Source organism: Toxorhynchites rutilus, chromosome 3 (assembly GCF_029784135.1).
Source record: "Toxorhynchites rutilus septentrionalis strain SRP chromosome 3, ASM2978413v1, whole genome shotgun sequence".
In the NCBI taxonomy this organism is placed as follows: Eukaryota; Metazoa; Arthropoda; class Insecta; order Diptera; family Culicidae; genus Toxorhynchites; species Toxorhynchites rutilus.
Window position 1 is genome coordinate 275,226,761 of NC_073746.1, and position 15,741 is coordinate 275,242,501.

Genomic DNA, 15,741 nt, shown 5'->3' on the forward strand with positions numbered 1-15,741 from the left:
TAAACGGCCTCACTTTAGGGTAAGGTGACACTGGCTCGGAGTACGCACGAAAATTTGATTGTACGAATAGAAACAAACAATTTTGTTCGATAGAAGCTGGTAAATTCGAACGAAGCAAGTGGGCAGCGATGTACCCAGCAAACATTAAATCGCATAACAAGCGTATATATAACATCATATGCCCTAAAATTTGGTTGGCATATAATGCGCCTAACTGGCATATGCATGCAAAAGTGGAGGCCATATACATACATGGCAAATGCTTACCGAATTTGTTTGGATGAATATGCCATTTTTATATATGAGTATTTATGTTTGTAGAAATAATAATTGTTTGATTGACTTGTGTTGGGAGTGGAATATGAATGTTTAAAATGGCACAGATTGATGTTTGGTGAAAACTCCGATGTGGGTTCGAACTCCGGTCGTCTGGATTATAATCCACCAGCTATCTCGCGCGGCTATAAATTTATCTCGCCAGCTATCTCAACAGCGGTTAATACTTTCGAGTGCATCAGCATTTCATTGACATTTCAATATGATGTAATATGTTCTTTATTAGGATCTAATATGATTCACTGTTTCATGATTTTCTTCAGCATGCAACACGATTCACTACAGTACTGAATTGATTTAAATTATACGCTTATACGACACACAAACTGCATCAGCGTAATATACGCATATGATGCGGATTAAATATAATTTACGACAATGTGCATCATAAGATTGATGTTTATTATACCGAATTGCGACTTAATTTGATAATGGTATTTAAAATCGAGTTTTTACATTTAATGCGATTTCAAATATACACGACACATACTTTGATTGATATTATATGCGATTATGATTTATTCGGATTTCTTGTAAGACTTGGCACGTACAAAATTATACGATTTAATGTTTTCTGGGTAGCCACACCAATTCAATTCTCTGTAGTTCTTTACTTCTCTCGATTGTATGCGTTTCATGCAGCCTTATTTTCGTAAGAAGCTGCAGACAGTATCACCGTAGCTTCTATCGAACAAAATGGTTTGTTTCTTTTCGTCAGTTAGGCAAGGCGCAAATTGAGACGCATATAGCGCGAGTAATTTGGCGCGATATAGCGCCTGTTTTTGTGGCTAATGAAAACAGATAGAACGGCGCAAATTAGCCAGATGACGCGAGATGGTGGAGCGCTCGTGAGACACGACTCGCGCGACGCTGTGGCTGAACCACAGTTTCTCGTGCTGGTCATGCCGGTTGTGGTAGTTGTGTTGGTGAACAATCATGTAGCGCCGTGGGTTTGACACTGTATGGCTGTACTGGTCGGGTGATTGTGTTAGTAAATAAATATATCGCGCAACTCTGTGTTAATCAGTCATTTTATGCGAGTGACATATTTACACCAAACTGCGACTCAATATGCGCTCCACCACGCTACGTTTGTGGCACGTATGAGTCGTGTTGGTAGTCTCGCGTTCGCTTACGAGCGCTATACGCTTCTCAATTTGCGCCTAGCCTTATCACACAATCAAGTTTTCGTGCGTACTCCGAGCCAATGTAACCTTACCCTTAGGGCGATTACACATTATCCGGTTTCAAGAAGCGCCGCTGGGTTTGGACGGAAAACCGGACAACAATGTGAAAGAGACCTCGCGCTACATAAAACCGTACATCTCACAAAAACACATACATGCATTTATTTATATGTGGATTCGACAGGTAAACATTGCTTCAAAAATTCCGGTTACATGCAGCTGACTGCAGACGGAAAATCTTAAACCCACAGCTGCTGCGGCAACCACGAGCGTTCTCATATGTATGTTCCTTGGAGAGAACATAAGGCCGAATTTTGGAGTGTAGCACACCATGAGCATGATCAAAGTGAGACCAGGCCTCACAGACATTACGCACATCCTGCATCATAACGGCGTTCTTACCGTACCTATCGTGAATACTTCCGCCCCACTTCAGAATACGTATACAAAAACAAAAAACAAACTTTAGTCCAGTTGCGATTTACTCATTCATACGCATTAATTATTTTGTTTCCAAACATACACGAATAGTATGATTTATTTCACACGCTCTGTTGCCACATATTTTTTCAACAGCCTCAGAAACACGGTTAGATAAAAGTGAAATTTGATGAACCAATTCCGTAACAAGTTAGGGGCACTATTTATTTATATGTATAATGTGTTCACTTCCTGTGATTATTTTGGAATTTGCCTACAAGAGAATATATGCACATCCATTCATTCTAGAGTGTTTTTTATTTCACTACTACAGTAAAAAAAATTACGATAACATCAACATCATCATCATCAATAACATCATAATTCGTTCAAACACTATTCCATTGCTGCTTCCGCTGATCATCGTCCAAGAACGCGCTCAACATATGCCGCAATCCCTCGAGCACGTACTCCTGGGGCAGGGGCAGCTTCTCGAGCCCAATTCGCATCACAGCTATCAATACGCGGATCCGGAGCAAAGAATAACCGAATCAGATAAGCTGGAATTTCATTCTGACTCTGACAGAACCGATGCTTTAGCGTCGAGCATGGGAACATTTTGACCACAGAGCACATATCGGACAGGCTTGAGTGCCTCGGTCTCGTCGTCGATCGCGTCCCGGATCAGGTCAAACTGGAATACCCAAAAAATATTAGACGAGAGAATTATTTTTAGTGTGTTCAAAATAACAAAAAATTACCTCCTCATTCAGCTCGATGAAGTCGCTCAAAATCCGCCCCCGATGAACCAGTCGGAGATTTGTTTGACATCCTCGAACTCGTTCAGTAATAATTTCAAATAAGGAATGTTGCCTGTGAACAAGAAAATAGAGGTTAATTAAATAACTCGATCTGCTTGTCGAAAGACACCACTCACCGTTAATAACACAGTCCGTGGCAATATGCTCAATGATGACATCGTGCACCTGTAACCATAGCTTCTCTTTGAGCAGAAATTTGCATCACATAATTAGTTCCACAGCACTGGTAGTTGCAGAAGAAGTGAAATAAAAATTTCAGCATCCATATCACCTGCAAATTATCAACTGGTTTCAAAATCAACGAACAAACGTCAATAGTGCACACATACTATTACATGGGAAGAAAAATTGCCTGAATTGTACTAATACTAACAGAAATGACAAACAACTGTCAATTCGTGTTGATGGCATAGAGCTTCATGCTCCGCTTTTGGGAAATGATAGTTATAATGGATTTTCAGGTGCAGTAAACTCATATACAAAATAAAAATTATGAATGAGAATTATTATTTTCTGATGAAATATGTTGTTTATGTAATAAAATAACACGTTCTTTTACAAGTAGGGAAAAATCCCTGAGCAAGAATTGTGTTTAATAATGATTTTATATTATAATGATGAGTTTTAGTGAAAATATCAAGAAAATTATACAAAAATAGTTAAGTAAGAGTCAGTACTACGTGTTTGAAGTAATAAAATAACATGAAGTCAAAATTTTCATAAAAAAATTGAGCAACTTAAAACTGTCTTAAGGTCTAATAATCTTATAGAGGATGATTTGCTTTCCCAAACTGATGTCTCCACCGACGTCGATACTATACTGCAGTCATCGCGAATAATGCTTGTCCGGTCACCGGACATTGTAGTCGCAGTAGACGGCTGCATCACGGCGCCGTGTAGAGGTTGGTACGGTCGAAATTTGCCATTTGGGTTTCAGACCGGTCCGGCAGAAACCGGATAATGTGTAATCGGCCTTAGGGCGATTACACATTATCCGGTTTCCGCCGGACCGGTTTCAAAAAGCGCCGCTGGGTTTGGACGGATAACCGGATAACAATGTGAAAGAGACCTCGCGCTACACAAAACCGTGCATCTCTCACATACACATACGTGCATTTATTTCTATAATGGATTGACAGATAAACATTGCTGCAAATCCACGATGACAGTGGAATACTGTCGACGTCTGGTGGCGACTTTCAATTAGAGCATAATTTGGGTCCCAAATTCATTAGTGTAATCTTTATCAGATTAGAAGACACGAAGCCAGTTTTAGAATGTTAAAATGTGAATGAAATTTTTACATCATGTTACTTAATTATTTGAAACCCGTATTAACTTTTATTTAACCATTTGTTTATACATTTTCACTAAAACTTTTCGTTATAATATAAAGTTGTCTTCAAAAACAATTTTCGCATGAGATTTTTCCATCACTTGCAAAAAAAGTGTTTTTCATTTGAATAGAATATATAATTTGATGCGCAAAAGTTAATTTTCATTCATAATTTTAATATTAAAAACGTGTCCATTCCGCCTGAAAACCAATTATTTTTTATGCTCCCCTAAACTGGTAAACAAAGCTCAATGCCGTCAACGCGAATCCTCCTACTACATGCAGCTATGTGCCTACGCAAAATCCCAGCTGGTGCGGCAACCACGAACCTTTTCAAATTTGCGTTTCTTGGAGCACTGAGAGCACGGCCAAAGTGAGAGCAGATATCGCGGACATGACGTGTACCCTGCATCAGGACGATGCTCTTACCGATAGGTGCGATCAGAGGGGTCAAAAGTGTTAATTTTCCCGCCCTATTTCAGAATACAATCGCGAAACTTTTCCGTAATTCGCAGAGCACACACGTTCGTCTTGGGCTCATGTGAATCTATAACGTTTCCCATAACGACGGCAAAGTAAACTTGCATGATGAATAAACTTAAAACACTTACTGGACAAAAATATGGTTGTCGTCAACAGTATTACCAAAACTAATTTTAATCCAGTTGCGGTGTACTTATCCATACGCTAAATTGTTTATTCTCAAACATACACAAATAGCATTATCCATTTCACATGCTCTGTAGCCTCATATTTTTTCAATAGTCGCAAAAACACGGTTATATAAAAGTGAAGAATTTGAAAAACCAATAATAATAACATTTCGTAATAACCTAGTGGCACTAATTAATTATATGTGGTATGTGTTCTCTTCCTGTGATTATCTTAGAATTTTCCTACGAGAGAATGTGTGCCCATCTATCTATTCTAGTCTTTTTATTCCACCATTGCAATAATAATCTTCACAATCAAAATAACATAATTTTCCTTCAAACACTATCTCACTGCTGCTTCCGCAGATTCTCGTCCAGAAACGCGCTCAGCATATGCCGCAATTCCTCGAGCACGTACATCTTGGGCAGACACGGCTTCTCGAGGGCATTTTGCATCAACGCACAGCTGTTAATACACGAATCCTGGGCGAAGAATGACCGAATCAGATATGCCAACAGTTGGTTGATTCCGCTCTGATAGAGCCGAAGCTTCGGCGTTAGGCAGCGGAACATCTTGACCACCGAGTACAGATCGAACAGTTTGGTCGTGAACACCTCTTCGTCGATCGCGTTCCGGGTCAGGTTGAACTGTGTGGAATATCGAATAAGAACATTAGGAGGAAGAGCTTTTTCTAATGTGTTCAAATTAACAAAAACTGACCTTGACATTCAGCTCGACAAAGTCGCTCAAAATTTATCCCTTGATGAACCAGTTGGAGATTTGTTTGACATCTTCGAACTCATTTAGTAGCAATTTCAAATAAGGGATCTTATCTATGAACAAAACAAAAACAGAAGTTAATTATAAAACTCGGTCAATTTGTCGAAAAACACCACCCACCGTTCACCCACAGTCCACGGCAATATGCTCCATGATGTCCTCGTGCGCCTTTGCAGAAACTTTTATCACTGAACCTGTTCCACAGCAGCTGAATAAAGAAGCGAAATAAAAATTTCGGTATCCATATCACTTGCAAATTCTGATTGATTCCAAAATCAACAAACAAACGTCAATAGCACACACATATTAATACATGGGGTGAAAATTGCCTGAATTGTACTAATACTAACAGACATGACAAAAACTGTCAACTCGCTTTTATGGCATGAAGCTTCGTGCTCCTCTTTTGGGAAATGATGGTGAGAATGGATTTTCAGGTGCATTGAACACATATCTTAAAATAAAAATTATGAATAAAAATTAACTTCTTTTACAAAAAAGGTGTTCTTTATGAAATAGAGTAATACGTTCTTTTGCAAGTGGGGAAGCCTCCTGAACAATAATTGTGTTTGAATATGATTGTATATTACAATGATGAGTTTTAGTGAAAATATCAAAGAAATGATACAACAATGGTTAAGGAAGAATCAGTACCACGGGTTTTAAGCAATCAAATAACATGAAGTAAAAATTTTCATTGAAAATTTAAACAACTTAAAACTGTCTTGAGGTGTAATAATCTTATAGAGAATGATTTGCCTTCCCAAACCGATGTCTCCACCAGACGACGACACAATACTACTGTCATCGCTTATAATGCTTGTCCGGTCACCGGACATTGCAGTCGCAGTGGACGGCTGCATCACGGCGCCGTAAAGAGGTTGGTACGGTCGAAATTTGCCATTTGGGTTTCAAACCGGTCCGGCAGAAATCGGATAATGTGTAATCGCCCTTACTCACGCTATAAGCGTCTCAATTTGCGCCTGACCTAAGGAGAGTGGTCCAAAATTTGTACGTTAAGCGTTACGTAATGCGTGTCGAACCCAGGGGTATGACTAAAACGTGAAATCCCTCATATTTTTCACCTGGTGTACCCAATATTGCAGCGGTTCACTGACATTTTGGTTCTGTCAATTACTGTTGTTTACAACTCGGTCCGGTTGTATAGTCGAATAGTGGCTAACTTTAAACTCCATGTTAAATGTGAACACCTCCACGTGAAACCGAAATATGAAAATCGCTCATGCAGTCAGAAATAAAGCATACTATCTCCGTGATTTCAACGATTTCAATCTTCGCAAATGATATGTTGGTAAACAAATGACGTCATATTGATTTTGATTTTGGGTAGCCTATATTCAATTGATGTCTAACCCAGCCGGGTGACGTCTTTAGAGAACCCCCATTGAACTGACAGGAGCCAACATATCGGGTATCCCACTGACATTTTCCCTTTGTTTTCTTATGAATTGGGTATCCCACTGACAGTTCTGCTTGAGATTTTGCTAACGATCCTAGCATCAATCATAGCACCCGGCTGGTCTAACCCTTGGTCCAAAGTACATAGAATAGAAGGTAAGGGATATTTCCTGTGTATGTTGACGGAGAGCGCATGTGCTACACACACAATTAAGTTAGTAATAAAAAATCCTCAATTTGTTCGAAGTTCTGAAGTTTTTTCAATATTTCTCGATTTTAAAAGTCCTAAACATCATAAAAAGTGGCAAAATCGCCGGTCGAGAACGACGGTAAACACGATAGTGTACTTGTTTTTCACTGCAAGTAACGTTTTATATGATACCCGGCTGGTCTAACCCTTGGTCCAAAGTACATAGAATAGAAGGTAAGGGATATTTCCTGTGTATGTTCACGGAGAGCGCATGTGCTACACACACAATTAAGTTAGTAATAAAAAATCCTCAATTTGTTCGAAGTTCTGAAGTTTTTTCAATATTTCTCGATTTTAAAAGTCCTAAACATCATAAAAAGTGGCAAAATCGCCGGTCGAGAACGACGGTAAACACGATAGTGTACTTGTTTTTCACTGCAAGTAACGTTTTATATGAATTTCTATCGATTTCATACCGAATAGTTTTTGTTTACTTCAGCTAAATGTTGAAATACCACGTCCCGCGATGCCGGAACAGAATAATTTCGAATGAGATAAACTAATCGGAGATGTTTTCAGTTATCCCATGCATTCGCTCCTTGGATTGGGAGCGAGAACGACCAGTCTGCGCTCTAGTTGAAGTATCCAGTGAACAGAGAACAGACACTCTGTTCAAGTTACTTGTACCAGTATCGAACAAGTAATTGGCCTCTAACTTGAACAGAGTGTCTGTTCTCTGTTCACTGGATACTTCAACTAGAGCGCTGACTGGCATCGTCTAAATCAGCCTTTATCGCATAGCTGAACCAAGGCGCTTGTATAAATCTGTAACAGGTGAAGCAACATCATCACTTCAATAAGAAGGGGATTACGGTTTGTGGAGCGGGGGTTGTTTGTTTTGTTATTGCTAGGATACGCCATTTTTGCATTTTCACATGCGAGAATAGTCGATGTACTGGATAAGAATGAAATTCTATAAAATAATACCTTCTTTTCACAGAAATTCGCGAAAGCCGAACATTTTGCAGTTTGTAGAGAGCCGCCGGCAGCGTTCTGATGATTTTCCTGTTCTCCCGACCGGGTAGAGATTTTCACCATTTTCAGCTATTTGTAAACAATACCGACAGCAATTCCAATATGGCTGAAAATGCATTTCATATGATTGTTTCACCTGGTATATATCTGAGAGAGAGGAGCCAGCTCGCATTTGTTGTGATCACCCTTATGTCAGCGCGAACCAGTCACGGTGAACCAAGGGGAAGTATTGAAATATGTAGAAAATTTCAACTTGACATTTTTTCACAAGACATTTTATGTGAAAATAATTTTGACGTCGGACTACATCTTTCATTTCTATACTTGGGGTGTAAGTTCAAAGCTTCGAGAACGAGAGTGTTACATTGGAGAAACAGGATTTTGAGCAAAAATCCGATTCGCCGGTTGAAAGAAATGGTATGATAACCGCTTCATTCGAAAGATAAAATGTCTACGCGTTATATGTGTTACTTTTTGATCCAAAAACTTGTTTCAATAGCTCAAAAATTGTTTTGAAAGCAAGCTATTGAAATCACAAAAATCTGTATATAAGCAGGTGTCAGCTCGATCATTAGATCATTTTGGAACAGTTATTGCTGCAAAAAAAACAAACTTGCTGCTGTGAAGAAGGCGACCAGCAAGAAGAAAGCTGCTGCTACTGCTGGTGTAGCTGCCCGAAACCAAAAGTCGAATAAATCCCTAAAAATCGCTGCATGCAAGCCGAAAACGCCGAAGCCATGGAAATCAACAGCAACTTCGAAAAAAAACTACCATCGTCACACATAACGCATAACACGAGAGAAAACAAGATAGTGTTTTCAGCAAATCAAATCTGCGGTCAAATACATTCTTCTTGTAATTTCTTCGATCAAGTGCGATCAACGTAAGATTACAATGAATATCGAGAAAGACAATTCATTCCTGCTCGACACTCATCAATGTCACAAACGGGAAGTGGGTGTTGTAAGGGAGGGCAGAGTGAGCACAACATTTATGTAGACTGATTGGAAGCGACAGATATGTTGGAAAATGGTATACAAATTATATCACACATAAAGGGGAGAAAGAATCTTGACTTGTTGTGTGACTTGACTTGACTTGACTTTGTGGACAAGACTAATTGGTTCACCTTCACTATCGGTCAATTCGATTGGATCTTCAGTGATACTATTGCCTTGATAAGCGACATGCATGTCAAATTAAAAATTTGTATATGTCCATCAGTGATGGGCAGGAATATCATGGCAAAGATGACGAGAGACTGGTAGGATAATTCTCATCTTCATCCGAATCGTGATCACTGCCTGTTAAAAATGCAGACACAGCATCCTTTTTAGTCAACCGATTATTATTTCCATCGGACACAAACAAAATTCCCTAAAAATGCACCTGAGAGAAATCAATGTTAACTCTTTTTTCGTTGGAAGATTAGCACTTATTTTATATATTCCACATACGCTGCATATTCAAATTACATCATCGCCCACATTGTAAAAATCGATTCATTGAGCTTGCAGCAAATGAAAAGTAAAAGTAAAAAAAAAACTTGTTTGAATGGGCCGATGCTGCTGGAAGCCATGATGTGGGCTGACCTGGTACATCTTTTATTATTTTCTACATGATCAGTGTTCAAAGTTTTTACCCCCCCCATATATTCCTGTTAGACGCAGTCCTAAGTCAAAAATCAAATCGGGAATGAAAACGCACAAATGTTCACGTCAAGTTTGAACACTTTTCTCATAAATGAATAACAACAACTTGCTTTCAATCAAGCAAGTTGTTGTTATTCATTTATGAGATTGGCAGATTGGAATTTTCTTGATGAGAATGCGTAAAAAGAATAAGAAGAAAACAAACTATCTGTCATTCAGCTGGCTCCTCTCTCTCAGGTATATATAGAGGCGCCTTGAGCTGAACAAAAACACACTGGCAGCCCGATTACCGTCAGAGATGTCATTTGACGGATATATGTTGACAATGTTGACATCTAAATAATTGTTTCTCGCATGGTCCGGTATCCGCGATTACACAACGTATTCGAGGCATTTACGCGAGATAGTGACCAATATTTTCATACCGTAGTTCCAATAAGGAATACCACCTACCATAAGTGTTCATTCGTTAGCAATTGCATTCTTTTGTGTGATAAATTTCCCACATCTGCAATGGATGTAGCACTAGACAATCTATCGTCCTCCCAGAAGGATGAACTGATGAGCCAAGTCAAACAGCAGATCGCGATTGCCAATGCACAGGAACTATTATCCGTGAGTTCGTTCAACTGCAATATACTTCATTGGTATGCATTACATCTTGTTCCGTTTCAGAAAATGACAGAAAAATGCTTCAAGAAATGCATTTCTAAGCCAGGACTTGAACTTGACAATTCGGAACGGGTAAGATAAGTTTAAGAATGAGCCGAAATTTTCTCTTGTTTGTAAAAAAGATGTATTTCATCATAAAGCTTATAAAAAATATTTAGTGTAAAAATGATTCCTCCTACTGTAACTAATCTCGTTACAGAAATGCATAGCAATGTGTATGGACCGATACATGGACTCCTGGAATCTAGTGTCCCGGACGTACACACATCGTATACAGAAAGAGCAATTCAAAGGGTGAACGATAAACGCGGACGCAACGTTAAGCCCAATCAATGCATTCTAAACATGTAAAAGAACCTAAGCTATAATAATAAAACAAAATAGTGTTAAAATAATACACAGTATGGGAATGTTCAGTTTTCCTAGTTCACGTAGGCGATCAGGGAGTGCAACTTTCATCGATTTCCGTAGCTTCCCTGCTTACTTGTGATAAATCACTGGTTGATGTTTTCCTACAATCAGCAATCATCCGATACAGGATCGCCTCTTTTGGTTCCCCGCTGCCTTCTTCATCACCACCACTAGAAGATCGACCGAGAATCTTTTTCTCCAAATGGTCTCGAGGGCTAATTTTTTTTATCCCACACTCGGTCGCCAGCACCCGTTTTGTGTACGATAATTTCAAACAGTCCAACAGATCAAACACTACGCTCAAAGCCAACGTATGATTATCCTCTTCAGGGTCGTCCTCAGCTAACATTGAACTCTCACCATTATACGTTAAATCACTATCGTTCACAATCTCCACATGTTTTCCCTCGTTTTCGATCACGTCGTATAGATAGGCCCGCAATTTTGCCTGGAATATTTATTGTCGAAGGGTACGGTAAACATGAACGGAAATGCAATCGATCGAACCGATTACCTTTATATCCAGCAGCGATCCATTTTGTTCCAGTTTCTTCAATACCATATCTCGAAATTCGATGTCTTCGTCCATCATAACAGATGTATTAGCTCCGTTCGTTTATAAATGGGGGAAATTATGAATGCATATAAAATAAAATAAACACCGTAAACAAACCGGCTCAGCTTCTTTTTTTTTTCTCCAAATGTCATCTGGCTCAGACCTATCGATCCATAAAGCCAAGTCTTGTGATATAGTGTTGCCAATTTGTTTGAATTAATCGAACACGAAATTGATACCCCACGGCTCAGCTTCAACAGAGCTTCATTGACAGCAATACAAGAACCAAGACGGGTCTATGGTACTAGGTGAGGCCGTTTCGTCACTAAGTTGGTTAGGGGAGCGGTATATGAAAACAGTACGGAAGAAAGCAGAAGGGGAATTATTTCCTTGAAGCGTGAAAGAGACAGACTGATCAGGAGCGAGCTTCGGCACTAGCGTATTGTGTTTTGTTTACAAACAAAACACAGTAGATTTCCAAGATGGCTGAAGAGTGGTTTTAGCAAGTTGGCCCACCTTAGGATATACTTCTACGCGCCTTGACAAGAACCAAGATGCTAAACTATAGGTGTTTCGTTCTTGACACTTTCATGACAATACGTGAGACGAGTAGCGAGACGTAGCTTTCTGTATTATTTACTTTTTGTTTGGTTGTGTGGTTATGGTTTCATATCAACTCGCTGAGGAAAACAACTGAAGGAAGAAATAAACAAATATATATTCGTGAAAAATAGTGTACTATAGCTGCAATAAGATATTTATATTATATATTATTCTATATTTTTGGGGGACCGTGATGATTTGATGAGCTTGTGGGTGTGATAAAAGTGCTATAAGTCTAAGAAATCTGTTGTCCAACTCCTCCACAGATAATCGTTCATCTCGGTTCTATATCATGCCAAAATTATATTGTGAATATTTTATTTACTTCAGATGCCGTATTATTGTGCAGTAAAAGGATGTGGAAACAAGGTTCTCATAACGAAAAATAACCCGGACATTGTTTACCACACTTTTCTCCGAGATGGAGATAAAAATCAAGGTATATGCTCACGTCATTTCCATAGCAGCAGCTACGATGACCGACATCAAATGCGCCATGAACTTAATGGTACGAGGAAATATAGGATGTTGAATTCCAAAGTTAAACCTTTTTTCTGCGTTATATGTATCAGCCATTCCATGTCGAACCGATATAGTGGTTCTCCGGATTTCGTGGAAAGTGGTAGATTTGTTCTTTATTGTATAATATTAGACCCGTCTTTTCTTGTTTTTTTTATTAGGGCTGTGTGGTATACGTTGCAAATCGTGAATTTTGTCACCGGATTAAGGGCATTGTAGTGATGTAGAACGTTGAACTTTTGACTAGTCTGAAATCGATCCACCGCCGCAACAATAAGAAATTTCTCACCGTGCAATTTTTCGAAATGACTGGTATACTCATCGGCAGTGCGGAAATACTCTCGGCATACAAAGCAGCAGCGCAAAGTCCAAATTGTGTTTCAGCACACGTTCCACCGCAGTCACATAACGAATTTCCGATAGAAGTCGATTCGCCACTACCATCTCTTTAATTTCCTTCAAAACTTTGTCGTTTTGTAAAATTGCATCCAGCATACGCAGGAATTTGTTTTGCTTTTCGGAAGTCAACTCTGAAAAATCAACAAATATAATCATTCTTTAGCGGAATAAATATATCAAACCAACCCACCAGCGTGGTTGTTCTGTTCGTGCTGCTCCAGTAGGTTTCGCAACCGCTCCATGTTGAATTTAAAATGATTTGGTCGATTAACATTGGCATGCTGTTGGATTGGCTCATTACGTGTTATCAAATCGTGGTTCATCAGCATCCAGCCCAACTCGTCTATTTTGACACGAGTGTTGCGGCACAGTTTTATCTCTTCGAAAAGTTTCTCGCGTAGTTTCCGTTTGATGATGCCTCCGTCCTTGATCAGATTGTGCCGATAAATTCGTACCACGTACGATTCTATTTCATGCTTTTTCCCTGTGATAAAATAAAAAAAAAACCTTTTTTTAAATGCTCAATAAAACCACGTACGATTAAAACGCTGCTTGCTTGGAAAGAAAAGCATTGATTGCGCGGCTAGAAGGTAAAATATACTCAAAACATCCTTCTGCACTGTTTTTAATTCGACCGCTGATTGTAGATATCTGAAAAAGTAGAAGCAATTATGAGAAATTGTTATACGAAAAAATCCAGAAAATTACCTGCCTACAGTAAAGCGCGAGCAGCTATTTTGCCAACGAATGCATTTGTCACCAAAAGATATGATTTGTTATGTAAACAAATTTGTTTTTTCACGAGCAATGGCCGAACAGCAATTTTGACATTGCGGTCCACCTATAGTATAACGCCTTGACAAGAACCACAAGAACGAAGTCAGTTTCAGAGATGCCAGATATGAAGAAATGAATTTGAATTTTTATGAATAAATATTGGAGATATTAACATATTTTTGAAAATTGTGTGAATAACAAATCAAAGAATCATTGTTCCTAGACAAAAAACGTTGTTGTGAATGGTTGGGTTCTAAACGCTATTGTTCTGAGCTCTCTGAGTTTCTTGATCAAAAACATTTGTCATCCATCATGCGTGAGGATATTTATAGAAATCTCTTGGCTTCCCTGGTTAGCATTTCATCAAAAAGCGACGCAACACGGAGACTAGCAAAACTAACATTGATTCATGTAAAAATGCTTTATACTCAGGGTAAAAATAGTAAATATAACTGGAAACTAGAGCAAAATTTTGTGTTCTTTCACTTAAATCAGTGGAGATATCGAATTATCTCAACACAACACTATCAAAAATTTTAAGGATTTGTATCTAGGACACGACCGAATATTTTCGACGTAGAACTACGCAATTACATTATGCAATCCAATTGTTTACCATATCGAATATTATTTTGGAATGTATCGAAATGTTTGTAATAGATTATGTTCTTCGTTACAAATAAATTTTATGAACGTCCTTTTACGTTTGATATGGTGCCTAGGACTACCAAAATATGTTAACGGAAGAATTGTCAAACGATCATTGTTTTTTACATTACCCTGAAATTATTGCACATCTCATGTTTACATAGTTCTCGAACCGCGAAAGTTCATTCATCTCTACCCAGCAAACATTAATTCGCATAACAAGCGTACCTAGCAAACATTAAATCGTAACAAGCGTATATATAACATCATATGCCCTAAAATTTGGTTGGCATATAATGCGCCTAACTGGCATATGCATGCAGAAATGGAGGCCATATACATACATGGCAAATGCTTACCCAATTTGTTTGGATGAATATGCAACTTTGACCGGCTATAATAGCGATTATGTTGAATTGAATTGCGATCTAATAGGAATTTATTCATGAATTGTCAAAGCACCAAATACGACTTTTGCCATACTCATATACGATTTATTACAGACATAGAAAAAAACAAATGGCGCAAAATATTTTCGTGAAATGTTTATTATAGCCTCACGAATCGCCATTTTTATATATGAGTACTTATGTTTGTGGAAATAATAATTGTTTGATTGACTTGTGTTGGGAGTGGAATATGAATGTTTAAAATGGCACAGACTGATGTTTGGTGAAACTGCTGCGATGTGGATTCGAACTCCGGTCGTCTGGATTATCATCCACCAGCTATCTCGTGCGGCTATCTGAAATTTAATTCAATAGCAGTTAAAACTTTCGAGTGCATCAGCATTTCATTGACATTCCAATATGATGTAATATGTTCTTTATTAGGATCTAATGTGATTTACTGTTTCATGATTTTCTTCAGCATGCAACACGATTTACTACAATACTGAATCGATTTAAATTATACGCTTATACGACACACAAACTGCATCAGCGTAATATACGCATATGATGCGGATTAAATATATTTTACGACAATGTACATCATAAAATTGATGTTTATTATACCGAATTGCGACTTAATTTGATAATGGTATATAAAATCGAGTTTTTACATTTTATGCGATTTCAAATATACACGATACATACTTTGATTGAAATTATATGCGATTATGATTTATTCGGATTTCTTGTAAGACTTGGCACGTGCAAAATTATACGATTTAATGTTTGCTGGGTATTGAAATACCCGTTATATCGCACTAAATTAATGAGACGCGTCTACCTGAAAGTAAGAAAGTAATTTATTTTTCTGATGGTACAACAAATAATTTGAATATCTTCAATGAACAGGTGTTTGTATTTTTCGTGCAAAATC

General features: G+C 38.3%; 3 protein-coding genes and 2 long non-coding RNA genes across 5 annotated transcripts; 1 reads left to right on the top strand and 4 right to left on the bottom strand.

Moving 5' to 3' along the window:
- Nucleotides 1–2,357: 2,357 nt before the first annotated feature.
- On the bottom strand, nt 2,358–2,989 carry LOC129775171 (uncharacterized). Its single transcript, XR_008742869.1, has 3 exons — nt 2,881–2,989; nt 2,705–2,816; nt 2,358–2,637 (listed from the first exon to the last, which is right to left on the bottom strand). It is a non-coding gene; the product is annotated as an uncharacterized LOC129775171 (long non-coding RNA).
- A 1,727-nt stretch (nt 2,990–4,716) lies between these two features.
- Nucleotides 4,717–5,869, bottom strand: LOC129779370 (uncharacterized). The gene is made up of 3 exons (XR_008743635.1): nt 5,655–5,869; nt 5,475–5,587; nt 4,717–5,401 (listed from the first exon to the last, which is right to left on the bottom strand). It is a non-coding gene; the product is annotated as an uncharacterized LOC129779370 (long non-coding RNA).
- Nucleotides 5,870–10,146: 4,277 nt separating this feature from the next.
- LOC129777478 (mitochondrial import inner membrane translocase subunit Tim13-like) lies at nt 10,147–10,904 on the top strand. The gene is made up of 3 exons (XM_055783754.1): nt 10,147–10,445; nt 10,506–10,574; nt 10,702–10,904. The coding sequence occupies exons 1-3, from the start codon at nt 10,185–10,187 to the stop codon at nt 10,798–10,800; spliced, it is 429 nt and encodes a 142-aa protein (XP_055639729.1). The 5' UTR covers nt 10,147–10,184; the 3' UTR covers nt 10,801–10,904.
- LOC129777477 (uncharacterized) lies at nt 10,609–11,653 on the bottom strand. The gene is made up of 2 exons (XM_055783753.1): nt 11,428–11,653; nt 10,609–11,361 (listed from the first exon to the last, which is right to left on the bottom strand). Exons 1-2 carry the CDS (start codon nt 11,503–11,505, stop codon nt 10,942–10,944), a joined length of 498 nt encoding a protein of 165 aa, XP_055639728.1. The 5' UTR covers nt 11,506–11,653; the 3' UTR covers nt 10,609–10,941.
- A 1,112-nt stretch (nt 11,654–12,765) lies between these two features.
- On the bottom strand, nt 12,766–13,562 carry LOC129774244 (uncharacterized). Its single transcript, XM_055777952.1, has 3 exons — nt 13,529–13,562; nt 13,181–13,474; nt 12,766–13,121 (listed from the first exon to the last, which is right to left on the bottom strand). Exons 1-3 carry the CDS (start codon nt 13,560–13,562, stop codon nt 12,910–12,912), a joined length of 540 nt encoding a protein of 179 aa, XP_055633927.1. The 3' UTR covers nt 12,766–12,909.
- Between the last annotated feature and the right edge of the window lie 2,179 nt (nt 13,563–15,741).

Bases quoted from the DNA above. Each gene is read 5' to 3' on its own strand.
- LOC129777478 (XM_055783754.1), top strand. From the start codon at position 10,185: ATGGTCCGGTATCCGCGATTACACAACGTATTCGAGGCATTTACGCGA. The intron at 10,446-10,505 runs GTGAGTTCGTTC...GTTCCGTTTCAG, and splicing joins ATGCACAGGAACTATTATCC to AAAATGACAGAAAAATGCTT. The intron at 10,575-10,701 runs GTAAGATAAGTT...ATCTCGTTACAG, and splicing joins AACTTGACAATTCGGAACGG to AAATGCATAGCAATGTGTAT.
- LOC129777477 (XM_055783753.1), bottom strand. From the start codon at position 11,505: ATGATGGACGAAGACATCGAATTTCGAGATATGGTATTGAAGAAACTG. The intron at 11,362-11,427 runs GTAATCGGTTCG...TAAATATTCCAG, and splicing joins GATCGCTGCTGGATATAAAG to GCAAAATTGCGGGCCTATCT.
- LOC129774244 (XM_055777952.1), bottom strand. From the start codon at position 13,562: ATGCTTTTCTTTCCAAGCAAGCAGCGTTTTAATC. The intron at 13,475-13,528 runs GTACGTGGTTTT...ATTTTATCACAG, and splicing joins AAGCAAGCAGCGTTTTAATC to GGAAAAAGCATGAAATAGAA. The intron at 13,122-13,180 runs GTGGGTTGGTTT...TTGATTTTTCAG, and splicing joins CGAACAGAACAACCACGCTG to AGTTGACTTCCGAAAAGCAA.